The following is a 26,968-nucleotide window of genomic DNA, read 5'->3' on the forward strand; positions in this document are numbered from 1 at the left end:
CAGCCTCGAAGCTGAAAGTGAAACTTAACTCAGGCTACCGTTGCAAGGCTTAGCCAGTAATAGGCAAGGCACTGCTAGGAAATCATGTGCTTATAGAGACAGTAGCCACCGCACATGGATTGCCTCAATCAGACTGTGGCAAAAGACTGAAGGTGTGCCTACCCAAGAGCAGCAGCTGCGCACACCCTGCTTGATCCATGGAAAGCTTATCCAGGCAACCATCTGTGCGTCTCCCTTGATTTGGGTTTCTCAATTTGTAAGATTGCGATCAGAGCTTGGAAAAGTTACTTTTTTGAACAATCCCCATCAGCCCCAGCCAGCGCATGCTGGCTGGGGCTGTTGGGAGTTGTAGTTCAAAAAAGTAACTTTTCCAAGCTCTGATTGCGATCCAGATGTACTGCCTGGTGCAGAACCCCGTGTCAAGCCCAAGAGCTGCCTTCCCTTGTGGACGTGTCAGTCGTGCGGGTGGTCAGGAAACAAAGGGAGAGCCATGGATATGACTCCACTACACATATCCCAGGGTTTATTTTAAGCTTTTGTTCCTACTGCACAAGCAGCCAGGACACTGCCCACCCCTGAACTAGTCAAGTCACACGGGAGAGAGCTTTTTCAGCTGTGGCCCCCAAGCTTTGGAATAGTCTACCCAAAGAAGTTCGCTCTGCTCTCTCCCTGTTGGTTTTCCGGAGACTTCGGAGAATGATCTTGTTCCGGAGAGCCTTTGGGAGGGATTGAAGGTAGAGCCTGACGCTGATTTTATGCCTTCTATGTTAAATTTTACCTTTGTAGTCCCCTTTAGCACCAATCCCCATATGTGTGTGTGTGTGTAGTATTTTATGTATTTTAATTGTATTTTACGTATTTTATTTTAATGTTTTTGTGATTTTATTGTTTACAATTTTATTACGTACATGTTTGATTTTATTTTTGTAAGCCGCCCTGAGTGCCCTATTATAGGGTAGAATGGCGGGGTAGAAATATTTTAAATAAATAAATAAGCCACTAGCCTCATAATATACTATTAATATAAGGTTATGAAGTTTGGAAAGGAACCAGAACTTATCTTCATTTTCTATTTCTTTTGATCTTTTCCTGTCTCTTTCCTTTTAGAAGCTACCCAGCTCCTTATTAAATCCCACATGCTCATCTGCACAAAAACTTATTTCACACTGCACAATGTTTTTGACACTGCACCAAATGTCTCTAGCTGCATGTTAGAATAGACCCCACACCCTCTCCCCTTGGCAAGCAAGAGGACTAATCACGGTTCAAGAGTGTATTCCAAGCAGGCATAAACACTCAAGAAAGGTTTGGAGCAAACCCCATCAGAGATGTGGCCTAGGAAGTGGGCGTGGCCAGAGCAAGGGCCAGACAGAGAGTCCTGAAGGGCCACATTTGGGTCAGGAGTTCCCCAGCCCTGCTGACATTTCCAGGTGCTTAAAATGAAATCTTTTCATGGTTGAAAATCTTTGATCTCGTCCTTTCATCATAAGAAACGTCCAGATGGATCAGGCCAGTGGCCCATCTAGTCGAGCATCCTGTTTTCACAGCGGACAACCAGATGTCCATAAGCAGGCCCTAAGCACAACAGCGCTCACCCCACTTTGGATTTCCTGCCACTGGGATTCAGTTATACTTCCTCTGCCAGTGCAGGTAAGAAGAATATAGGACCTACTTTATGTCAAACCAAAGCTAACAAGTGCCCCACCCACCCTGTCACTATAAGTCTTGCCCCTTTTAGGATCCCTTTTGGATTCCCAGAAAAAATGTTTATTTTGTGGCATTGCCCCTAAACATTGTTTTGGGGTGGGCTGTGACCCCTTTAAACATTTATCTCATTGCCTCCAATGCTATGAAACAGGAACTGAGTCCCTCCAACCTTCCTTGTGACACTGGAACCTTAAGACTGCGGGTGTCAGGTAACCTCTCTATGCAATTGGCTTGGTGCCACTGAACAGAAGGAATGTGTCCCAAGTCCCCAGGGCCCTCCACGTGGCCCTCAATGCTCTGGGGCCACAATGACAGAAAATACTGTTTTGGTGCATAAACCCTGCACATGCCTGTCCCCTCATCCCTGATTCTCAAAAGGTCTAGAGTCTTTACCATGTGTCTGGAGGATAGTGAGAAAAGCAGAACAACTTAGCCACACCCCTGTGACCTCCTAGCAGCCCTACCAGGTCTAGTGGGCACCAGCCCCACTGCCAGGACCTATATGCATACATTAAAAATTCCTCAGTGTGTCAAGTCATTTTGTGGTCCTTGGGGTGCCTGCCCATCACCCCAGCCAATAGAAATATAGGGTAGAAGCAGACTCCTCTATGGTGCTGGGGGTGGGGCATTTTGAGCATATTTATTTATTTATTACATTTATATCCCACCTTTCCTCCAAGGAGCTCAAGGTGGCCTATACGGTGTAATGTCATTTTGTCTGACTATATGTAGAATCCAGCTGATTCTCTGTTTGATGCCCTGTCTTGCCCTATTTTGGTGTCTGAAATGGATGAATAATGGGCTATGGTAGGAAGCAGCAGTTCAGAGCTGTATTCTGTGTCAGAAGGAGCAGTCTAGTTAGAACACACCGTCTTGGTGGCTCTTTGATGAGGTTAAGAAAGCAGAGACTCAGACGGAAGAGTTGCCTGAATTACGGCTAGCTGTCTGTCCCCAGGATGGGGGTTACCCCTGGGAGGTGGCAGATGCATCTCATCTGGTAACTGAGCTCCATAAGAGCAGTGCAGCTCGTGCTGTAGAAGACAGAGACTCCAACTTTATTCCATTAACTGATTAAGCCTTGGGTGGGGGGGGCGTGTGCTACTCAGATGCTGTTATTGCTAAGATCTAGAACAAGAGTCTCTCCTGTAGTTGAGTTCAGGTTGTATCAGCTGTCTGTTTCTGAAGAGCCCTGCTTAGGTATTGGTGTGCTTGCTTCGATTATTCTGCTAAGTAACTAATAAACCCACTTAGCACATCTGGTGTCAAACTGTATTGCTTAAGCGAGTTCATTATAAAAGATCATCTGCCCCCACCCCCGGGGAAACACAAGGAGATGACAGAACACACGGTACTCCCCTCCACATTTTATCCTCACCACAAACCTTGGGGAAGGTCCGCAGCTCAGTGGTAGAGGACCTGCTTTGCATGCAGAAGGTCCCAGGCTCCATCCCTGAAGTCTCCAAATAGGGCTGGCAGAAATCCCTCCCTGAAACCCTGGAGAGTCACTACCAGTCAGTGTAGACAATACTGAGCTAGATGGACCAATGGTCTGACTCGGTATAAGGCAGCTTCCTGTGTTCCTGTGGTCAGTTAGGCTGAGAGACTGGCCGAAGGTCACCCAGTGAGGGTTATGGCTGAGTAGGAATTTGAACCCTCATCTCCCTGGTCATAGTTGTTGTTATGTGCCTTCAGGTCAATTATGACTTATGGCAACCCTATGAATCAGCGACCCCCAAAAGCATCTGTTATAAACCACCCTGTTCAGATCTTGTAAGTTCAGGTCTGTGGCTTCCTTTATGGAATCAATCCATCTCTTGTTTGGCCTTCCTCTTTTTCTACTCCGTGCTGTTTTTCCCAGTATTAATGTGAATCATGTCTTCTCCTTATCTGTCCAAAGTATCAGTTTCATCATTTTAGCTTCTAGTGACAGTTCTGGTTTAATTTGTTCTAATACCGAATTATTAGTCTTTTTCGCAGTCCATGGTATCTGCAAACCTCTCTTCCAACACCACATTTCAAATGAGTTGATTTTTTCACTGTCCAGCTTCCACATCCATACATAGAGATGGTCTGAATGATCGTGACTTTAGTGTTCAGTGATACATCTTTGCATTTGAGGACCTTTTCTAGTTCTCTCATAGCTGCCCTCCCCAGTCCTAGCTTTCTTCCGATTTCTTGACTATTGTCTCCATTTTGGTTAATGACTGTGCCGAGATATTAATAATCCTTGACAAGTTCAGTGTCCTCATTATCAACTTTAAAGTCACATAAATCTTCTGTTGTCATTACTTTAGTCTGTAAGACACCCTAAGCATTACACCACACTGGCTCCCTCATGTTAGTGACGTGTTGACAATGCACCACCCACCACCTACCCACACAACCATTCATCTGTGCCTGCCCCCGCCCCCACCCCACCCCACCCCCAGCCAATAGGAGTGCATTTCAAACTCCATGAGGTAGAAATGGAAGGATTTGACAATTCTGGTTCTCTCAGTTTGTTTTTCCAGCCTTAAATTTGGTACTCCACATTTCTGTAGGAATTTGCAAATTTATTTTTTAAAACAACGCCCTCTCTGGCATTGTGGAGCCCAGTTTGCACCTTGGTACACCAGTGAACTAAGGGCAATGAAAAAGGCTGGATGATGGCTAGAGCACAAGTGCCGAAAGACGGGCTGTGAGGCTGATCGGGCACAAGTAAAACATCATCACCGTGCCTACTGTGTGGTGGTGAGGGCAGTGAAAAAGGCCCACTTCTCTGCCTCCATTGCATCCTCAAGTAGCCGTCCAGTGGAGCTTTTCCATATTGTCAGGGGTCTGTTGACCTCAACTCCAGGAAATGGCATTTTAGACCGGAGGCCCACTGTGAAGGCACTTTGAGGGTAAAGTTGCTCGCCTCCGTAGCAGTCTCGATGCCCCATCTGCATCTACTGTAGTCTCCAATGAGATGTCCAGTGCAATGTCTGCTGCAAGTTCTTGGGAACAGTTTCAGTTGATGAGGCCTTATGACATAGACAAGGTGCTTGTGATGATGCGGCCAGCAATGTGTCCTCAACCCTTGCCCTTCTTGGCTTGTTAAAGCTTGCCGAGGGGATTTGACCGAGTGGATCCAGGGTGTGGTCAACATATCATTGTGATAATGGGATTTGATAATGGGATTTGACGATTCATTAAGATAGCCTATGGAGAAAAGTGATCTTGTATGTATTAAGGGACAGGTTTGATATATATTATATACTTATAGCTGATCTGCGACAAATCGGAAGTCAAGATTTTTATTGTACTATTATGTTTTTGTTTTTGACTTTGTTTTGTTTTGTTTTCTGAAACTTTGAATAAAAATTATTTTTTTAAAAAAACGTATCATTGGGGAGGGGAGTGGTTCCAGCCATCTTGAAAGAGACGGTGATCTGACCACTCCTGAAAAAGCCCACCCTGGACCCATTGGTTTGTGACAACTACCGATTGGTTGCAAATACCCCCTTTTTAGGGAAGGTGATTGAGAGGGCTGTGGCGCAGCAATTGCAGGTACTCTTGGATGAAACAGATTATCTTGACCCATTCCAGTCGGGTTCAGATCTGGTATGGGACTGAATTGGCCTTGGTCGCCCTGATGGATGACTTTTATCGGAAGATCTATCAGTGGCTTTTGATATCATTGACCATGGCATCGTTCCGGGCTGACTTGGTGAGATGGGTATTGGAGGCACTGTTTTACAGTGGTTCCGATCCTATCTCCAAGGTTGCTCTCAGAGAATAGCATTGGGTGACTGTCTTTCGGCCCCTTGGCAGTTGTACTGTGGGGTGCTGCAGGGTACCATATTGCCCCCCATGCTGTTTAACATCTATATATGATGCCCTTAGGTGTGGTCATCAGGAGATTTGGGGCGTGGTGTCAGCAGTATGCTGACGATACCTAGCTATATTTCTCCATAACATCTGAATGGAGAGAGGCTGTGCAAGCCCTTGGCTGCTGCCTGGACTCGGTGGTGGGCTGGATGAGGGCCAATAAACTGAGTCTGCATCTTAGCAAGACGGAGGCACTGTGGGTTGGTGGTTCCCGAGTTCGGATAATTGGACAGCTGCTTGCTTTGGATGGGGTCGTACTCCCTCTGAAAGAGCAGGCCTGTAGTTTGGGGGTGCTCCTGGATCCATCTTTGTCACTAGAGGCCCAGGTGACCCCAGTGGCTAAGAGTGCCTTTTACCAGCTTCAGCTGGTAAGACAGCTGCGGCCGTTCCAGGATAGCCTGATCACTGTTGTCCACACATTGGTAACCTCCAGGCTGGATTACTGTAATGTGCTGTATGTGGGGCTGCCCTTGACATTCCAGAAGCTGCTGGTGATGCAAAATGCGGCACTGGGGCAGGGTATTGCCAACATGTCACCACACTGCTGAAAGAATTGCACTGGCTGCCCATTTGCTACCGGGCCAAGTTCAAGGTTCTAGTTTTGGTGTACAAAGCTCTATACAGCTCGGGACCAGGATACCTGAAAGACCGTCAACTCCCTTATATACCCAGTCGATCACTGCGCTGTGCAGGTGAGGGCCTCCTGCAGATGCCATCTTATCAGGAGGTCTGTTCTGCACGACCTAGGAAATGGACCTTTAGTGTGGCGGCACCTAACCTGTGGAATTCCCTCCCCTTAAATATTAGGCAGGCGCCATCTCTGTTATCTTTTCGGTACCTTTTGAAGACTTTCCTCTTTCAACAAGCCTTTTAAGTTGAGGCCTATCCCAGTCTGCATCTGCGTTGGAATTGCTTTTTAATGTTTTTTCTTTTTTAAACAATGTTTTTTAACCCTTTTTTAAAGAAGTTTTTAAAGCTTTCTTAAGAAATGTTTTTAAAGTTGTTTTGTTTTAGTGTATTTTAAGGTTTGATTTTGTGATGTTTTAAAGTGTTGTTTGCCACCCTGGGATATAAATCAAATAATAAATAAATTAAAAAAACAATCCTCATGTAAATTCTCAAGCAGTTCAGTGAGAATTTCTCCTACTAAACACGTTTTTGCAAGCAATTTCTCCTAATGTAATGCTTTTTTGTATGCTATTTTCACTCATATTTTCATTTTTATGGACATTGTCCCCTAGTACATGCCTTTTTTGCAACCATTAGTTGGAGAACTGCATTACAAAATTCAGATAGGTGCAGATTTCAAAAGATGGATGCATTTCGGTTCTTATGTTGTTTCGGAAAGTGCGGATTTGATAAATTCAGCTTTAAATGAGAATTGAATTTCTCACGCATCCCTATTCTGAGGCCTACATTTTTATTTTTAGCAGGAGAGGTACATGTTTGGGACATTATACATGTTTGACAATGTCTAACCCCATATCAAAGAACCCAACATATCAAATTATAAAAATTGCATATATCTTCACCTGTAAGTATATATCTTATGCTTCCATTTCTAAGGAGCAAGAGTGAATTGCTACTACTGGGTATCCTTTTGCTAAACCTCAGACTTGCCCTGTCCTTAATCTTAACCCCAATACCCATTCCCAATTCCAGTTATGGTTTTGAGATAGGAATTTCTCAGTTAAACTATTCAACAAGTTTGTCCTCAGACGGGTTTAGGAAAAGCTATGCTCCCTGGATTTCAAATTCATCCTTTGGTAGCAAGAAGGACCTTTATTTTCTAACTAGGGACAGGGGAGAAATTCAATTAAGTTCCTCTTTAAAGCTGAATCTGTCAACTTTGCACTTTCCAAAACAACATGAGAGTCAAAACACAGCCATCCTTTGAAAGTTACACTTACCTGATTTTTGAGATGCAGTTTTCCAACCAAACAATGTTTACAAAAATGCATATGTTAGGGGGAAATGTTCAGGAAATTGTTGGTGAAAATAATAAAAATATGCATGTATTAGAAAACATTGTATACCAAAAATGTGTTTACTAGAAGAACTTTGCACTAAAATGCTGAAGAATTGTCATGAGGATTTTTTAAGAAATGCAAATTGCTGCAGAAATGTGGAGAACTGAATTTAAGATTGGAAAAATGAAAGAGAGAACCAAAACTGGCAGATCCTTCCATCCTTGTTTCTACACCTACTATGTTAATACAGTGTAATTCTAATGGTGCCATGTAACATATAACTTACCTGCCTGTTATATCAGCTAGATCAAGTATTAGAAGGTATCACCAATATTGCTCAAACAGAAATGTTGACTGCACGTTTATGTTTTGTTTTGAAAACTGCATCTCTAGATCAATTAAAATGGTGCGTTCTGAGCGGGTCCATGAAATGCCAACCCCACTCAAAGGGAGCGAAGTAGGTCATATTTTAAATCAATACTTTTCTCACTGTCCTTTAGACATCTGGTGGTGAACAGGGATCACAGAGGGCTTTAAGCATGTAAGTAGGTTTAAGCCTATGGGTGCAGTAATGTAGAGGAACAGAAGCCCAGGTTTATTGTTAGGAAATAAGAATCACATGGCATTCAAATAAAAGAAGACAGTATTCCATAATTTGGCATGAAAAGTGACCTTCCTCTGTCCCAGGATGGAATAAAAGTGACAAGGCTCACATATGCAGAGTTACAGGATTATCAGCCTCAAAAAGGCCATTTCCCAAAGCTTGTTGTCATGGTGACATACACATACGCAGGGGTGCAGTTGTCCAGGGTCGCTGGGGAGCATCGACCTCTTACTTTTTTAGAAGCAGTGATCCAGCACGGTCCCTACACCTCCAGTATCCTACAAGCCAATCGCCATGACAGGACAGCATGTTAGCCACTGCGAAGAATCTTTCAGAAGCTGTCATTGTCTTCTTCTTGGTGAACCTCAAAAAGGCATACCCTCTTCCTGCATTCGCCGCTCAGCAGAACTCTAAACAAAGTAAGAGACTGAAAGCTCATTTCACTGTGTAATCTGAGAAGGGGGCATGGCGTGACTATCATGAAAGGACCCTGCACTTCTGAATTTGCCACTACACTAGGCATATAAGCTGACTCCAAAATGGGGTTTGGGGCACTTTCAAAACTGAAGCCAGGAGGTAAGTCTCATGCCCTTTCATGGGAGGTGTCGTCCAGCTTCGAGAAAGCTGATCTAAATCATCATGCCCAATACAGCCTGGCTCTACGCAGTTGAAGGGAGGCCATTTGCCCCTTCTCAAAGCACTACGGTCTGCTTGCAGAGGCTCGGCTTCCTGTCATACCGAGTGCCAAAAGAGATGATCCTGTAGGAGGTGCTCAGGTGTGTTTTCTACCCAACTCCTGATAAAACAGACACAGCCTCAGTCCTGGCAGGAAATCCATCTGTGATTGTGGCGGAAGGAGTCAACAATAACCTGACAGCAAGCTCTCCAGCGGCCTTGGGTGTCCTGACCACTCAGACAGCCGGCTCACATGTTTTCTTTCTGCTTCTACACAGTCCTCTTCAGAAAATCAATGAGCAAATGGGTTGGGAAGCCAAAATCCAGCTGGATAATGAAGTATCCCTAGGAGAAATACATGGTAAAGTGGACAAACTGAACAGCAGATTGGTCTTTCCCCCCAGGCAGGACCAGAGCTGGTAGAACAAGAGACACCTGCATTCAGCTCACTTCTTGGGTGCGGAACACAGTGTGTGTGTGTGTGTGTGTGTGTGTGTGAGAGAGAGAGAGAGAGAGAGAGAGAGAGAGTGTGAAATTCTGACGAACCGGATCAATGGTGCTATGGATATAGTACGGCCTGTATGCTTGCTTCTGCATGCTGCCATAATATCAGCTCATTTATTCTTGCAGACACTACTGATCTCCAGTGATCTCCCTTCCAACAAAAACCAAGCTTTTTATGGGTGCCTGAATTCTCTACTGCTAGAGAAGGGCAAAACACAAAACAATATTGTTTGCTTGGCCACTGACAAAGCGTTGGAAGATGAATGTATAAAAGCCCCGATAAATCAAGTTGTACTTGCCTTTTTTGTTATTATCTCAGCATCTCTGATTTCAAACATGTGGAGTCCTTTGCTGTTCAGCAGGGTAGTTAGAGTTGGCTCAATTCCTGTGAAGCAGCATTAAACCGGAGTTATCTGATGTCACAATCATAACCATACTTTGCAGTAACGGGTTGTTTTTTGAAGAAGAAAAAACTTTCTGCCACAGACTTCCAGCGTTGATTAGGATCATAGGAAACTGCCATATACTGGGTCAGCCCATTGCTCCATGTAGCTCAGTAATGCCTACACTGACTGGTAGTGGCCTTCCAGGGTTTCAGGCAGGGGTCTCCCCCAGCTTTACCTGAAGATACCAGAGTTTGAACCTGGGGCCTTCTGCATGCAAGGCAGATGCTCTACCACTGAGCTATGGCCTTTCCCCTTTCTTCTTGCCCCGCAACACCAAAAGTGACAGTCAATTATTTTGATTATTTATTTATTTATTTATTAAATCCATATCCTACCCTTCCTCCCAAAGGAGCCCAATTTAGTGCAGTATACTTACATAACATAAGCAGAGCCTGCTGGATCAGGCCAGTGGCCCATCTAGTCCAGCATCCTGTTCTTACAGGGGCCAACCAGGTGCCCATGGGAAGCCCGCAAGAGGACCTGAGCGCAAGAGCACTCTCCCCTCCTGCGGTTTCCAGTAACTGGCATTCAGTAGAATCCTGCCTCCAACTATGCAGGTAAAAAGGCATGATTTATTTTAGGACCCACACTCTTGATTGCCGTTTGTTTTAAACTAATTCTTACATTTTGATTTTAAATTGCTGTAACCCGCCCTGGGACCTCTTTGTGAAGGGAAGGGAAGAAACTGAGGTATTATCATCGTCCAATTCTACAGAGATTCAACAAGCCTTTCAAGCAAAGACCTTATCCCAGTCTGCATCTTTGTTGGAATGGCTTTTAAAGATGTTTTCAAAGTTGTTTTCTTAAAGATGTTTTTAAGATTTTTGTTGTAATTTTTTTTAAGTCTTTTTGTTTCTAAGATGTTTTAGAGTGCTTTTACTGTTTTCGTTTGCTGCTCTCGGCTCCTTCTGGGAGGAAGGGCCAGATATAAATTGAATACATAAAATAAATAAATACAGAGATGATCTAGTAGAGGTGGCATCTCTCTTGGAGAAAGCTCTAGCTCAGTCATAGAATACCGGCTTTGCATACAAGAGGTCCCAAGCTCAATCCGCAGCAGCTGTAAATAGGGCTGGGAAGGACTACAGTTCTCTAAAGTAAGTAAAAAAAAGAAGGTGGTGAGAGTATTCTGGGGATGAGGTGAAGGTCCTTCTCTGTTCCAGAAACTGCTCCAAGCTGAAGAATAATGTTTTGGGGGAGCGGTGACTTAAAAGCCGCCTCCTGCTTTTAAGCCCTGGGAATTCATTTTTGAGCTAAGCTCAGACAAAGGCTCCACACACACTTCCCTGTTTTGCCCCACAGGTACTCGGGACTCAGAGCTGTTGCCCTGACACCTGACAAATAAACTCACTTGAAATCACTTCTGGGATCCCGGCAACTGAGATTATTTTCTCCAAGATCTGGCTTAGAGTCTCGTCGTTCTGAAATTAAATGTTGCAAGCAACGTTATCAATTGCAGCAGTCTTTCAACTTGTTATTACGAGTTATTTATTTCTACACCGCCATCAGCACACACGGCATGTTATAGCATAACAAGCACATTCTCTGCCCCAAGGACCTCACCGTGTAAGGCAGCCTTCACTAACCTGTTGCTCTCCAGATGTTTTGGAGTGCAACTCCCATCAGCCCTAGCCAATACAACCAGGCTGTCTTGGGCCGATGGGAGCTGTACTCCAAAACATCTGGAGGGCAACACGCTGGAAAAGGTCAGATAGTAGCAATGGCAGATGGCAGCTCCGTGTCAGTGGGGCACTCCAGGTTTTAGTCTGAACTTTTAAGGAGCTGTCCAAGGTGCTTTAGGATAGTAGTAAAGCTCCATACTAGGGATGATGCAAAATTCCTCCAATGTTTCAGTCCCTGGACAAATTCAGTTGTTAAAACAGAATATGTTTTAGTATGCCAAACTAGGCTTATCTTGAGTGAGCCCAAGACCAAGTTCCCCAGCAACAGAAGGTGGGAAATTAGTGACCAGGAGTGTAGTCGTCTGGAGTCTTGGGGGACTTCTTACTTTTTTGGGAGCAGGGTCCCTATGTCTCCAGCATCCTACACGCTAATAAGCATGAAAGAGGAGTGTGTTAGCCACTGAGAAGAGTCTTCTAACAAGCTTCCTTGTCCTTTCCTGCTGATTGGAGCCAATCAGAGTGAAAGGAGGTGAGTCAGCCAGTGAGAAGACCCTTTTAAGTAAACACTCCCCCCTTTCACGCTTGGCTCCTAGGGATGTCCATTGTTGTGGGAGAAAGCATTAACAAGGATCTCATTCTCAACCCAGCAGCAAAAAAGAGGGGGACATGGCTGTGACTGTGAAGGGACCCTGCACTTCTGAATTTGCCACTACACTACTGATAGTGACACTTTACATATATAGATTGCTTTGAAATGCTAAAACCCTTCTCAGTAATTCTCCCAATAACTGTTGCGCCCCAGCTGTCTCACGAGGCCCCAGGAGGAGGAAGGCATGAGTTTCAGGTTCCCCAGCAGTCAGAAGGCACGGAGGATCCAGTAGTTGTTGAGTCTCCTCAAGACCTTGGGGAAGGGAGTGAGTTTGACTTTGTGCCAGTTCCCACGGACAGCGCTGCCTCCGACGAGGACAGCGCGCAGCCCCCAGACATGCCAGAAGAGCAGTTGGGCGATGTTTTGGAGCGCGCGTTGACTCCCCCTTACCAAGCGACTCTTTGCTTCAAACACGTCTCTGCCCCCTGACCTCGAGCCTGTTGCTAAGGAGCCGGTTCTTTCGGATGAGCCATTGGAAGCACGCCCCCCTTCACCTCGCTCTCGACGCCGCGAGAAACGGACAGGGCAGAGGCAGGGCTTGCGAAGGAGTCAGAGATTACGATCCCAGACTTTTCCTACTTAAGACTGCAGCTCTCAGGTTTGGGTGCTGAGTCAACTTACTCCATATGCTGCAGAGCATGTGTAGAGTTTATTTAGGGAATTGTAGCGAGTTAGCATAGGAACTTCTATGAAGCGAACTGCCTTTGATGTATCCATTACTTTAATAAAACAAGAACTGCATTCACCTTCGTCTCCGACTCGTGGCTCTCGCCCTGAGCAGGACAATAACCTTGCCAGGTCAGTCAGTGTTTACTCAATATGAAATTTTAACACTGATGCTTGAGCAGTATCTTTGAATATCAGATTCACTGACACATCCAGAGAGTTTTTGACAGGAAACTCATGGAGCAAAATTTAACTTTGGAGAAAAATTAATCTCCGCATCACTCTTCAAGCTCAGAACCACGAGTGCTTGGACACTTACCACCGCTATATCTGGGGAGCATTTCAACATTTTGGGCTTTATCCTGTAGGGAAACATGAAACCATGCGTGTAAGCGAGTGTTATCAGTCACATTCCCCAATCCACTGTATACCCACGGAAGGGAAGGCTGGTCTAGGTTGCTTCCAGTTCCAGATCACCTCTTTAATCAGCATTCATCCTGATTTGTTTGCACAGATTTTGTGGGTAGGTTGGACAATGAGTGCTAACTATTTATTGAGCATTCGATCTGATGTGATCTGCACAATATAGGAAATGGACCTTTAGTGTGGCAGCACCTACCCTGTGGAATTCCCTCCCTTTGAATATTAGGCAGGCTATCTTTTCGGCGCCTTTTGAAGACTTTCCTCTTTCAACAAGCCTTTTAGGTTAAGACCTATCCCAATCTGTGTCTGTGTTAGAATTGCTTAATGTTTTTTAATAATGTTTTTATCCCTTTTTTAAGGTTGTTTTTTTAAAAAAAGTTTTAACACTGTTTTGTTTTAATGTATTTTAAGATCTGTTTTTATGATGTTTTTAAGTGTTTTTAGCACTTTGTTTGCTGCCCTGGGCTCCTGCTGGGAGGAAGGGCGGGATACAAATTAAATAATAAATAAATAAATAAATGTGTTTGCAGGGAGGTTATACCATGTCATGTCCAAGGGAGGCTGATCCATTAGGGCGTGTGAAGCAGTGCCCCAGCAACCTCAGACTGTTCTTAGTCAACCCCCACCTCTCTGTCTTCATACTTACAACCAGCCCAGGGGGTGGCACCACCTGATTTTCCTCCTCCACCAATCTCATCATTGCCCCTTGTAGAACTCAGCAGGGAGGAAAACAAAGACAAAACGAGGATGAGCTGGCTCTGCCTCTCATTGGCTCTGGCGCCACCTACTGTTGGGCTTCCTGCCTTCCGCCCTACCAGTCCAGTGGGCGAAAGCCACCGCTGCCCAGGTCAGGCCATTCTTACCCCACACTTTCCAATGCATTTCCCTCTCACCTATTGGGGGGGATTGCAAAAAAAAGTCCATTTTTAAGGGAGGAAAGCTGGACTGTTACGCAAGAGTAGCCAAATCAACTTCAGTTGCGGAACCTGAATTTGCCAATATGCGATTGAAACCCACCCGAAGATAGGAACTGTCTGGAAGTGCCCCTAGTCTCCGCACAATAGAATTGTAATACATACGTGGCATCAGAGAGACGCAAAACCAGCTTCTTTTGTACATATGAAGCTTGGATCGTGGCGGTGACTTCCTACAGGGAAAGACAGAACACTGCAGCATGTAAGTGGACAAGTTTGAAAAAACGAGTACTACATTAAGTATCAGTGGGCTTGCGACAATGTAATGCCACATCGAAGAGGCAACAGGTTTAACACAAAACGTATGCTTTCCCTGCAACGCACATTACTCAAATACTAAAGACTCCTTTTTTGATTCAGAGCCTTCAAGGCAGCTAACAAAACAATACAAACTGACATGAAAACGTAACACATTTCTAAAACACCTCCTAAAAGAAGAGTCGTGGTTCTGCGGTAGAGCATCCGCCTGGCATGCAGCGAAGACGCCCTGCCTGAAATCCCAGAGAGCTGCTGCCAGTCAGCGTAGACAATACAAACCTGGAGGGACCAATTTGGTCTGACTCAGTATAAGGCCGCTTCCTTTGTTCCTATGAATCCCTTCTGTCCTGTATCATGTGTGCTTGTTTACGTTGGCTAGTTCACAATCAGCTGGACTTTGTCCCTAATCCGCAGATAACAAATTAACTCACAGTTTCAAAATACAAAGCCACAGAGGGGGGCTCTTCGCCCACTGCAGAAACGCTGAGCTCCACAGCCACAGACGACTTCACTACAGTCCCTTTGGGCTGGAGGGTGATCTGAGGAGGGTCTAGACTCCACACCTTAGCCAGGGAATCATTGTACAAGACGCTCTGGAAAATCTGGAGGACATAAAGGTGAAGATGACGCAGCCACTGGTGTCACTGGTTTTATCATCAGTTAGGAGGAACAAATCTGTGAATTTCATTTTTTCGCAGCTTCTCCTTTTTCCAGTCTTAAACTCAGCAGGTCACATTTTTTGCATGAGTTTATTTTTTTTATTGTGAAGTCCTCAAGAAAATTAATCAGCACTTGAGTGTACATTTGTCATAACATACACATTTTTGTATTCAATTTTGTCTGATATACACATTTTGCAAGTAATTTCCCCTAAAGTAATGTGGGTTTTTGTGTGTGTTATTTTGACTAATATATGCATTTCTATGCATGCTTCCCTGCATTTTTGTAGACATTTATTTTGGCTGGAGAACACCACTGCAAAATTCAGAGAAGCGTGAATTTTGACGGAAGGCTCTGTTCTGGTTCTCACGTTGTTTCAAGAAGGGCTATTAGGCAGGTCCGCATTAAAATGCAAACCAAACCAAATTTCCCCCGCAACCCTAATCAGTAGACTCTTGACAGAATGACTAATTACACTGAAAATGCATTTGTCACTCAGCATGAATGAAGAGTCCGGGGTAGGGTGGGACATTTTCAGGGGAGAAACAGCGGGTGGGATAAGGGGTTGTGAGAGAGTATTTGTGAGTGGGGAAAGGGTTAAGCACTTCCGCCCACCAATCCAGCAAATACCTGTTCTCCCTCACAATGACAGTACAGACAGGATTTCCCATTATTGTTGGACTACAGTTCCCATCATTCCTGACCATTGGCCATGCTGGCTGGGGACTGATAGGAGTGGGAGCCCAACAACATCGGGAAGGCCACACTTAAGTCACCTCTGATATGAAGTGTGCGTGCGCATCAGTGTACACTAGGGATGGGTGAGAAATTTTATTCAGTTCACATTTAAAGGCAAATTTATGAAATTGGCACTTTCCAAAATATATGAGAACCGAAACACAGCCATCCTTCAAAATTTGCACTTGTCAGAATTTTGCAATGCCGTTCACCAGCCAAACAATGTTTACAAAAAATGTGTATGTTGGGGAAAAGTGTGCACAAAATGAATATATTGGGGAAAATAATATACAAAATGCATTGTATTAGGATAAAATTGCTTGCAAAAGTGTGTACGTTAGCCAAAACTACATGCAAAAAATGCATTTATTAGGAGAAATTTGTACTAAATTGCTGAAAAGTTTTCAGGAGCTCCTTTTATATATATAAAAAACAAATTGTGCAGAAATGTGGAGAACCAAATTTAAGATTAGAAAAAAAATAGAATTGACAAATGTTTCAATCCCTAGCACATGAGGATGCACACACACACACACACACACACCCCTACATTTTATACTAACTTATCAGGAGGTCCATTCCACATAACGTAGGAAGTGGAAGTTTAGTGTAGTGGCACCAACCCTTTAGAATCCCTTCCCCTTAAATATTAGACAGGCACTGTCTCTTTATCTTTTCAGTGCCTATTGAAGACTTTCCTCTTTCAACAAGCCTTTCAAGCAGAGACCTTATCCCACTCTGTGCCTGTGTTGGAACTGCTTTTTAAGATGTTTTTAACCCTTTTTTTAAAAGATGTTTTTAAAGATGTTTTGTTGTAGTATGTTTTTTCAAAATGTTTTCTTTTAATATATTTTAACGTCTGTTTTTAAGATGTTTCAGTGTTTTTAGTGTTTTTGTTTGCCACCCTGGCCTCCTACCGGGAGGAAAGGCAGGGTATAAATTTAATAAATCATCATCATCATCTGTATGTTTACACACACAGAATCCCTGCCAGACTAGACGGTGACAGGATTTTGGAAACGGAAAAAAATCTGAGCATTAGTTTTCATGTGCCCATGCCCTGCTTCAGCCTCTGCCAACCTGGTATCTTCCAGATGTTTTGAACTATGAAGTGCCACTTGTGGCTGATGGGAGTTGCATACAAAACATCTGGAGGGTACCAGGTTGAAGAAGGTTGCCCTGTTTGAACGTTACAACTGCACACATAGATGTTATGTGGCTTCAGAGCAGAGTCAAGCATGCTGGATGTGTGGGGAGGGAAAGTGCATCTTCTCCCCTCCGTGCTCTGCATATGGGAAAAGCATCACCCAATCTAGTATGTCACATACTTGATCATGTATGTGCAGCAACAGCCATGAAAGGAGGATTGCCTTTTTGTGGCTTCTGAGCTGCTGTCCCAGTCAGGAACCCAACTTTGCGTATCTTTCCAGCCTGCAAATGCAGCAACGAGGACACATTTCACCTGTTGAACTACTGCTTATTAGGCAGCTGTAAAGGGTAGATGAGCCCTACCCAAAACAGAGATGAGCAGAGAGCTGGTACTGCCTGCAGATGTGATACCGTCATGCAAATCCCTCAAATATAAACTTCCTTCTGTTTTGCAATCCCGTTGTTTTTTTAGAAGAAGCGAGGGGCTTGAAAAGGTTTTTCTTTTTCTTTACCAAAGTGATGTCCAGGTATTAGTGTCAGTGTGTTACCTGTTTGTGAAATTACAGGTTGAGTTCTGGTCAAACGTTACCTCTTGTACAGCCTCCTGGTGAGGGTTCAGCTCTTCACTTTCAAACATGTCCTTAAGAAAGAAAGAAAGAAAGAGAGAGAGAGAGAGAGAGAGAGAATTGTTAGTAAATGTTGGATTTCGTTACCCACCATAAGGTCCTAGGGTGGGTTATGACAATATAAAAATAAAAAATTAAGAGTTAGAATAATTTACAATCAAAAGAATAGGACAGGTCCTAAATGTGTGTGAGGGAGGGGACAGAATACCCACTAAATCGGACTTAGTATCGGATTTCGACTGAATCTGACAGTCCGCTGTCTTTTCAAACTGGCACTGATTCCTTGCGGCAGGCTATGGTTCTAATTGGCACTGATTTTTTTCCTATTTCCCCCCCTGATCTTTCATAATTATCTTCGTAATTGTATTTCCTCTAAGTTGATGCGTTTGTAACGGCTGTGTAGGTGTGATAACGACCCCCCCATTAACATTCATTAACCGAAGGCAAGGAACAGACTCAAAGGTGATTGTCTGCCTCATTGATATGTCAATAGGGGGGGGAAACAAGGGGAACACTGTGATCATTTACATATTGCTATTTTGTACAATGTATTGCTTTATTGATGTGTTTTTATATTTGTGTTTACTTTTTCTGTAAGCCGCCTTGAGGGCCGAAAGGCAGGGTATAAATAAACACTTACGTTAACAATAAGCATTTACATTAAAAATTATGCAATTTCTTTTTGCCAAAAAACAAACAAACACAGCAGCGAATCAAACCGGTAAGCAGGAACAAAATAAGGGCAGATCGGGATCAAATGACAGACTATCGGAATACAACCAGATTGGATCTAGGCAGCGAACCCCATTGAGAGGGAGAGGGAGTGTGTGTGTGTGTGTAATGTGTGCAATGCCAAAGCCCAGGGTGAAGAGGTGAGTCTTTAGCCTACAACAAAAACTGGATAATGAAAGTACCTGATGAACACTTGTGGGGAGGGAATTCCACAGCTTATGGTCACAGCCACACCATACATTTAAAGCACTCTTATGCCACTTTAACAGTCATGGCTTCCCCCAAGGAATCCTAGGAACTGTAGTTTGTCACAGAGCTACTATTCCTAGCTCGTTCATTCATTTATTCATTTATTAAATTTATATCCCACCCTTCTTCCCAGAAGGAGCTTAAACTACAGTTCCCAGGATTCTCTGGGGAAAGCCATAACTGTTAAAGTGGCGTAAGAGTGCTTTAAATGTATAGTGTAGAAGGGACCTTGTTGTTCCATCAATGTGTGGCCCTTCCCACATCTGTCATGTGGCTCCCGGAAGATTGCTCAGAATGGTGTGGATGTGACTTATGTGTCCCAAGCACTAGTGGAAATTTGTCTTATACACAAGAAAAAACATATTGTATATAAAGTAACTAAGAATCTTCCTGTGGCGCCTTAAAGACGTGCAAGTTTATTACGGCATGCATCACTAAAGTCCACAAACATTTACGCCTTAAGAAATGTATTAATCTCTAAGGTGCCACATGATTCTTTGTTGGCTTTGCTACATCAAATTAACATGGCTACCCCTGCATAAAATAGGGTAAGGTGCCATGTTTTGCTCCCTCTACACAGTGTCCCCGTGCCAACAAGATTTTAGAGCCAAACTGGGGCATTTGAGAAGAGGAGGGTATTAGCATGCTCAGGCAGGCCCCACTTGCTTAGATTTGCTCTCCAAACCTTTTGAGCACTTCTAAAGGAACACTGCCTTCTGCCCTACAATCTAACATCAACCATCTGCTCCGTCATGCAGCGGTGGAACCCGAGGCTGATGGGAGTTGTAGTCCAAAAAACTGGAAGGCATCAGGTTGATCAATACTGACCAAATCAATGAGTATCTCTCTATTGCATCCCTAGACTGGTTAAATAATTCTCATAAACTCCTGAAAATTGTTGTTTTGCCAGCAGGGGCTCGAACAGGAATCTCTAACAGAAAAAAATTCCCAGCAGCTTCTCTAGCAATACTGCCAAAGTTCGTAATGGCCCAGCTCAAATGTATTATTAACGAAACACCATTTCTCCTCAGAGACTCCTAAAGGCTCCAGAAAAACTTGGGTGAACCCAGCAAGCTCCAGAGATTGTTGGGAAGCTTTTTTAAAAAATTTCCCCCTTATTAGGAGGCCTAAAATATGTGTTGTAGATGAAAGGATCTGGTGCTCCAGTTTTGCGTCCGTGTAGCCCAGCCTCCCTTCGCTACTCTTTTCAAAGGGGGAAGGAATGGATTGGATTTATTTATTACATTTTTTACTCTGCCACAGGATGGAGTCAAGGATCAGGGCTTAGTGTCAGTTTCACTAAGAGCCCTCATCTCTCTTCTGACCCCCCATCTAGCTCAGTACTAGAAAAATATCAGTACTAGGAAATATCAATAAATTATTCTTAAAATTCATGTTTTAGAGGCAGATTTTTTTAAAGGCCATTTTCAAAAATATATTTGCGACATTAAAATCTAATCCTCAATGACGAAAAACAAGTGAATTAATAGAAAATTCGGTACCCAATCCAAACTGGGTGGAATTCTAGCACATCCCTAGTTGACCCTTTTAAAAGCTTCCGCATTAGGTTTGCTCACTGGCCTGACCAAATGGGTGGAGCTGGTGCTTCTTTCTAGTGGTAGTTCAGCATACTTCAATTCGCCTTGCCACCAACTCAACAGAAGCCAGGTTAAATGACCACTTGTAAAAATTACCTTTAGCTCTTCCCCTGTGATTGTTAATTCCAGACGCTCATCTAGAAAAGCTGCCAAGACCAGAGAGTTGAGGAGGTGGTCTGAAAACCAGAAGTAGAGCATTCGGGATTCTGACAGCAGTGAGGGTGTGAATGCAGAGTCATGGAAGTTGCTTGAATAGTTCTTATATAGGAGGAGGCCCTTTCAAGAGAACAGAATGTAAGTGGAGTTTGTAGAATAACAACCAGCTGCAGATGTTACTTGCATAACTCAGAGGGCAGAAGGCTGCTTCACCCTGGTACCTTTCTGACAAGCAGACAGGGTCCCTCCATAAGAACATAAGAAGAGCCTGCTGGATCAGGCCAGTGGCCCATCTAGTCCAGCATCCTGTTCTCACAGTGGCCAACCAGGTGCCTGGGGGAAGCCCGCAAGCAGGACCCGAGTGCAAGAACACTCTCCCCTCCTGAGGCTTCCGGCAACTGGTTTTCAGAAGCATACTGCCTCTGACTAGGGTGGCAGAGCACAGCCATCACTGCTAGTAGCCATTGATAGCCCTGTCCTCCATGAATTTGTCTAATCTTCTTTTAAAGCCATCCAAGCTGGTGGCCATTACTGCGTCTTGTGGGAGCAAATTCCATAGTTTAACTATGCACTGAGTAAAGAAGTACTTCCTTTTGTCTGTCCTGAATCTTCCAACATTCAGCTTCTTTGAATGTCCACGAGTTCTAGTATTATGAGAGAGGGAGAAGAACTTTTCTCTATCCACTTTCTCAATGCCATGCATAATTTTATACACTTCTATCATGTCTCCTCTGACCCGCCTTTTCTCTAAACTAGTCCAGACTGGTGTTTTTCCACGATTGTATTCTGCAATACTTCATTGATACAATCGTAGTGTGTTAGTGGTAGATTTATACTGGGCCGTTCACACACCATTCTGCTTTATTAGCTGTCCTGTGATGCTTCCCCAATGTTACTACAATATTGCCACGAGGCCCAGCACCAGCAGGTGGCCAGGTTGGGCTCTGGCCAAGGGCCCCTGCTGCTGGGGCTGGGTGGGTGTAGCTCCTGCTCCACGATCTGCTCTAGCATCAGGTCACGCAGTGTGCACCCTGGCGTGGATCACGGAGTGGGAGTCAACCGCCTAGACAACCCTCCCCCGCTGCTGGCGTGGGCTGGTGTGATATCGTGCTAAGAGAATTGCATATTGGGATTGGTAGTAAAATAAGGCTGGGAGGTATAGAACAGAAAGGGGAGGAGTTTGAATGGGTGGAGCAGAATGCAGCTGGAATAAAGAGGATGAAGACTGATCTCTGGTGTCTCTCTTAAATTGTCTGCAACACAACAGCTGGCCATGGCACCACCTCAGTGTGCTGTATGCACATGCTTGCCATCACCCAAAATGGTGGCCCGGGGCATCAACACTCCCCATAGATGTGCACCTGCAGTGTACAAGTGCACTAACGCAGCTGGGCCTATTTAAGCCTCCAGTGGCAGTAATGCTGCTGCGTTGCCACTGCACATTCAAGGGCCCATGCAGTCTGGTGCCATCCCTGATTGCCACCTGGAGGGGCACTCTTGTCCTGGAGCACAACAAAAGTGGGACAAAAAAAACCCCAGAACATTTGTGGTATTAAATTTACAGGATTTCAGCAGGAAGCTACAGGACATGCACCGATAGATAGCAAAGCAGTATGACTGCCCCAAATTTATTGCAGAAGCAAACCGTATTGCAAGCAGAATCATATATAACTGCCCCAATACCATCATGAGTATGAATCGCCATGAATGCACAATAAAAAAGGGCTAGCCATCTGTGTGTAGGAAAATGTACCCAATGCATTGGCTTGTGTTTGGAAAAACCTCACGCCATGGCAGAGACAGAAGAACATCGGAAGCTACCATCTTGCTTGCTGATTCCCCTCAGCAATTAAGAAACTGCTAGTGCTTCCGTTCAGTAGGCTCTTGTGGTAAAGTGCATGCAACAGTAGTGGGAGAGTGAAGAGTTAATAATTGAAGGAGGGGGCATTTCTAGAGACAGCACGGGAGGGGTGTATGAAGGGCCCCTCCTTAGGGTGTGGGGGCAGCACTTCCCTTCCGTGATCCTCGGCAGGGTCAACTCCCAACACTGCCACAGATCGCCGAGACAGAGCTCCCAGTCCCCCCTACAGACCGTGCAGCCCTGCGGCACCCGCCTGCTCCATCTCCCTCTCCTCCCTTTCTGTGAATGCCCTGCACGCTGCGGGCACAGCTGCCATCAACCAAGATGGCAGCAGAGGCTTTCGTAAGAGGCTGATGCCCCTACCGCCATCTTGATTGATGGCAAGCATGTACACGCACGCAACGTAGTGTGCACGCTTGCCATCAATGAAGAAGGTGGGGGAGTATCAGCCCCTCAGAGAAGCCTCCATCACCATCTTGGTTGATGGCAGTGACCTGCACGCCCAGCACACAGGGCATTCACAGAAAGGGAGGAGAGGGAGGTGGAGCAGTGCGGGGGCCCTGGGGCAGGCTGGCGCCCAAGGGCCCAGTTACGCCTGGCACCGGCCCAACCTCCAGCCCTCTCTATCGGGCCCTTGAGAGCAGTAGTGTAGTGGCAAATTCAGAAGTGCAGGATCCCTTCATGATAGCCACAGCCACACCCCCTTTCCACTTTCCCTCATCTCCCTTGCTCTCCGTGTCATCTCGCGAGTCCACACTCCATGACAACAGACATCTCTAGGAGCCAATCAGCATGAATGGCTGACTCGCTTCCTTTCACTCTGGCTCCAATCAGCACAAAAGGACAAGGACTCTTCTCAGTGACTAACACGCTCCCTTTTCATGCTGATTGGCTCATGTATAGGACCTGGCTGGCACCTTGCTCCCCAAAAACGTGTGGATCCGTGACTTTCCACAACCCCAGACGACAACACCCCTGCTTGAGAGTCTCCTTAGTTCCCACCCTCTTCCTAGGCCACACACCCCTTGCTGCCTCTCCTGCAGTGCTTTTGCCTGGCTAGAATGTCACATCCACACCAAACCTTTAAAATGCTCTTATACCACTTTGACAGTCATGGATTCCCCCAAAGAATCCTGGGAACTGTAGTTTGTTAAGGGTGCTGGGAATTGTACCTCTGTCACAAATATACTATAGTTCCCAGGATTCTTTGGGGGAAGCAATAACTGTTAAAGTGGTATAAGAGCACTTTAAAGGTTTGGTGTAGATGTGACCTCTTATTTGCCTGAATGCAAGACATAGGTGTGAGGGGGATGGGTGGGTGAGGGATGATTGCTCCACCCACTTTTACATCTGGCCTTTCCTGCCACAGCCATGCAGGAATGTGGCCCTTGGGCTGAAAAGGTAACTCCAGCCTTATTCTAGGTGTCAACTGCATTTTTGTATTAAAATAAACAGTTAAATTTTTATTTTATGCATTTATGTAACAAAAATTTATATACCACTTGATTGTGAAAAACCTCTAAGCAATTTACAAGACACTTTTAAATTATCAATAAAAACAGTTAAAAACAAGTAATTAAAAATGTTTTTTAAAGTGATTAAAAACAGCAGTAGACTAAAATGAGATTAAAAAGCATCAGCATCTATGTATCCGGATTAGGGATGGGCGAGATATTTGATTCATTTCAAGCCGAATCTATCAAATTCGCACTGTCCAAAACAATATAGGAACCGAAAGACAGCCGTCCTTCAGAATTTGCACTTATCCAAATTCTGCAGTGCAGCTTGCGAACCAACCAATGTTTGCAAAAATGCGTATGCGAGGGGAAAGTGTGCATAAAAATGAATACAGTATATGAGCGAAATAGCATACAGAGTGCATTCTATGATGAGAAACCGCTTGCAAAAATGTGTACATCAATCAAAACTGCCTACAAAAATGTCTTTATTAGGAGAAATTCACACTAAAACGCTGGAGACTTTCATGAGGATTTTTTTTTTTTTAAAGCAAATTGCTGCAGAAATGTGGAGAACCGAATTTAAGATTGGAAAAATGAGAAACCAAGAGAACCAAATTTGACAGAACTTTCCATCCCTAATCTGGATAGGCTTGCCTAAACAGGAATGTTTGAAGCAAGTGCCAAAAAGATAAAGGTGCTTGCCGGACGTCAATAAGGCAGGGAGCTCCAAGGTGCAGGCACTGCCACACTGAAGGAACCATTTCTACAGGTGTAGAACAAGTGTTATATGGCATCTGTAACATGGCCAGTTCCACAGAATAGTAGCTATTCTGAATAGCAGAGTCTGTTCTTTACTGCAAGCCTGAGCAACGCTACAGAGGCTGGATAAACATTGTCACCCATTGCCCTTCGCTCCTCCACACAGGGAAACTGACAACGAGCATATCTCCTTACCTTGTGATGTGATTCAACGTAATTTGCTTTTATTACTGGAGATGATGTCAGAGAAATATCCACTCCTATATCGCCATCTTGTAGGAAGTTTGCTACCAGAAAAATGAAAAAGAGTCTCCTTTCAACACAACCATATAGAATTTATAATAGTGATCTCAAGACTCCAGGCGCTGACCCTTATAGAGTTAAAATGGCACGATCTGCACGCAAGAGGTGTCAGCAGGCTTAGGGGGAACTCCTGGGGTTTGCAGGAGTAGAAAAAAGAAACCCTATGGAAGAATAGCCCTTGGGGTCAGGAATACCCCAGAACAGGCCAGTGAGGACTAAGGAGGCCCCATGGTCATGGAATGTTGACTCACTGTTGGATGGAGTGGGGTGACGGAAAGGAGAAAAGAACAGAGTATCCTGGAAGAGGGCAGGGTTCCAGCCAGCCCTCCACACTACACCATTTCGTTGCAGCTACCACTTGCTTCCCTTCAGACTGCTGAGTGTCATTGTTTATGTAGCCAGAACAGCACCATTTATGGACAAAAGCGACATGCTAGCAGGCTTGGAAGAACATCAAGGTTTGCAGAAGTGCCCAAAAATAACTTTAAAAAACCTTTAAGAAAATATGTTCCTAAGGGGGGCAGGTGAGGCCCAAAACAGCACAAAGGGATAGAGAGAGGAAGTTAAAATGGAAAACAGAAGGAGGTGAAATGGAATGGGTTGGCTGGAATCCTAAGCACCAGCAATCCACACTGCAACATTTTATTACAGTTTTGAATATTCTTTGCAGGATACTCCTCTGAGTCTTTGATTGCCTAATTGTCCTTCCTTTTATGGCCAGTGAGTCATAAAAGTAGACCTCCAGGCAGCCTGTGTGGGTGGTGGTATATGTCCCAAACTGCTCCAGTTTGTCTGTTTGTTTATGTCTAACTAGGACTGCCAGCCAACCCTGTTATTTTTTTCATCTCTAGCTAAGGACCTTTGAAATCAGGCTTTGTACTTCACAGATGTAAAGCGTACACATTCCAGATCTACACATGCATCAGAACAAAGCAATATATTCCTGAAGTGCAAGGACAGACTATACCACATGAGACTGCAGGTGGGCTTTGTTATATAAAGGGGGGAGGGGGCTTTTTAATAAAAAATAATTTTATCTATTTGATTTATATCCCACCCTTCCTCCCAGCAGGAACCCAGTAATTATAACAACAGTGAATGGGAATTTATTTACCTGCTGTGTCCTGCACAAAGTCTGCCAGTATCTGAGAAAGGTAGTTAATTTCTTTACACACCTGTAAAAGAGGAGAGATGTTCAAGTACCTGTTTGAGGAATGGCCATAGCTCAGTGGTACGTAGAGCATCAAATAGATGGTCCCAGGTTCAATCCCTGGCATTTCCTGGTGGGGCTCGGAAGGACCTTTGCTTGAAACCCTGGAGAGCCCCTGCCAGTCAGTGTAGACAGTACTGAGCTAGATGGACCAATGGTCTGATTCAGCATTAGGCAGGTTCCTATGGGTGCATACATTTTCCCTGTAAGAATTTTGTAACATGCGAAACAAACCGTTGATGGGGTTTAAATTCTAGTTTAGTAGAACTTCATAATGTCTCAAAGCAGATGCCTGTAAATTGGGGGGGGAAGCACTTTGGAACAGGAAAATGGCACTTATCATGGCCCCAATATAATCCGTCCCAGCTGCTTTTACTTTTGGGGTGGTAGATCTCCACATACCATCTATAGTTTGACCCGCAGACGGGGCTATTAATAGGTTCACTAGTCAACAGAATGTCTGAAAAAAGTTACTTAGTCATTGACTGGTCACCAAGTTTTAGGGCAGTAGCAAACTGATTCACATGAACACCTACCATGTGCCACAGAAGGCTGTTCTAACACAACACTTTATGATCATTGACTAAACTTACTAAGTACTACTACTACCTTTTCTCTTCAAGCTAAAGCCTATGTTTCCTGAACATATGGCAGGCCATGAGTAAACTACTTTACATATATTTTTACCAAAGACTGTTTCATTTATTCAGCTAGTCTGTGTGAGGGGTAGGTATGGGATCCATTGGGCAGTACTGGTTCGAAAGCAATCTGTCAACCTAACAGGCTAGTATCAATTTGAGACCACTCTTTGTCCACTAGCCACTGTTTTTATCAATCCATTTCCCTCCATTGGAAAAAAAAATTATATTAATATTGATATTTTGAAAGGAAATATAAATAAATTGAAGGAAATTTTTATATCTATATCTTTATTTTAGACACTTTTTCCAAAAAAAATTGGTTTCCAAAGATAGCTACGGAAAATCACTATATAAAAATTCGATCCACAACAAAAGCGAATAAGCAAATAAATGGAAAATTTGGTACCAATTGGGCAGAATTCTAGCACATCCCCGGTGAGGAGAAAGTGGACTGGTTAGAGCTTAATTCTGTTTTGCCA

General features: G+C 44.3%; 1 protein-coding gene across 1 annotated transcript in view; it reads right to left on the reverse strand.

The window, feature by feature from the left end:
- Positions 1-8,100: 8,100 nt before the first annotated feature.
- CETP (cholesteryl ester transfer protein) overlaps positions 8,101-26,968 on the reverse strand; it is a 32,713-nt gene continuing 13,845 nt past the window's right edge. The window contains exons 7-16 of the mRNA XM_061594128.1: positions 25,753-25,813; positions 24,531-24,622; positions 20,196-20,375; positions 17,484-17,534; positions 14,779-14,949; positions 14,195-14,262; positions 13,012-13,054; positions 11,107-11,176; positions 9,609-9,694; positions 8,101-9,150 (exon numbers count right to left, since the gene is read on the reverse strand). Coding sequence (XP_061450112.1) covers positions 9,076-9,150; positions 9,609-9,694; positions 11,107-11,176; positions 13,012-13,054; positions 14,195-14,262; positions 14,779-14,949; positions 17,484-17,534; positions 20,196-20,375; positions 24,531-24,622; positions 25,753-25,813 — 897 coding nt within the window. The 3' untranslated portion in view covers positions 8,101-9,075. The remainder of the gene's footprint in view (positions 9,151-9,608; positions 9,695-11,106; positions 11,177-13,011; positions 13,055-14,194; positions 14,263-14,778; positions 14,950-17,483; positions 17,535-20,195; positions 20,376-24,530; positions 24,623-25,752; positions 25,814-26,968) is intronic.

This window comes from Rhineura floridana, chromosome 13 (genome assembly GCF_030035675.1).
Source record: "Rhineura floridana isolate rRhiFlo1 chromosome 13, rRhiFlo1.hap2, whole genome shotgun sequence".
Classification (NCBI taxonomy): domain Eukaryota; kingdom Metazoa; phylum Chordata; class Lepidosauria; order Squamata; family Rhineuridae; genus Rhineura; species Rhineura floridana.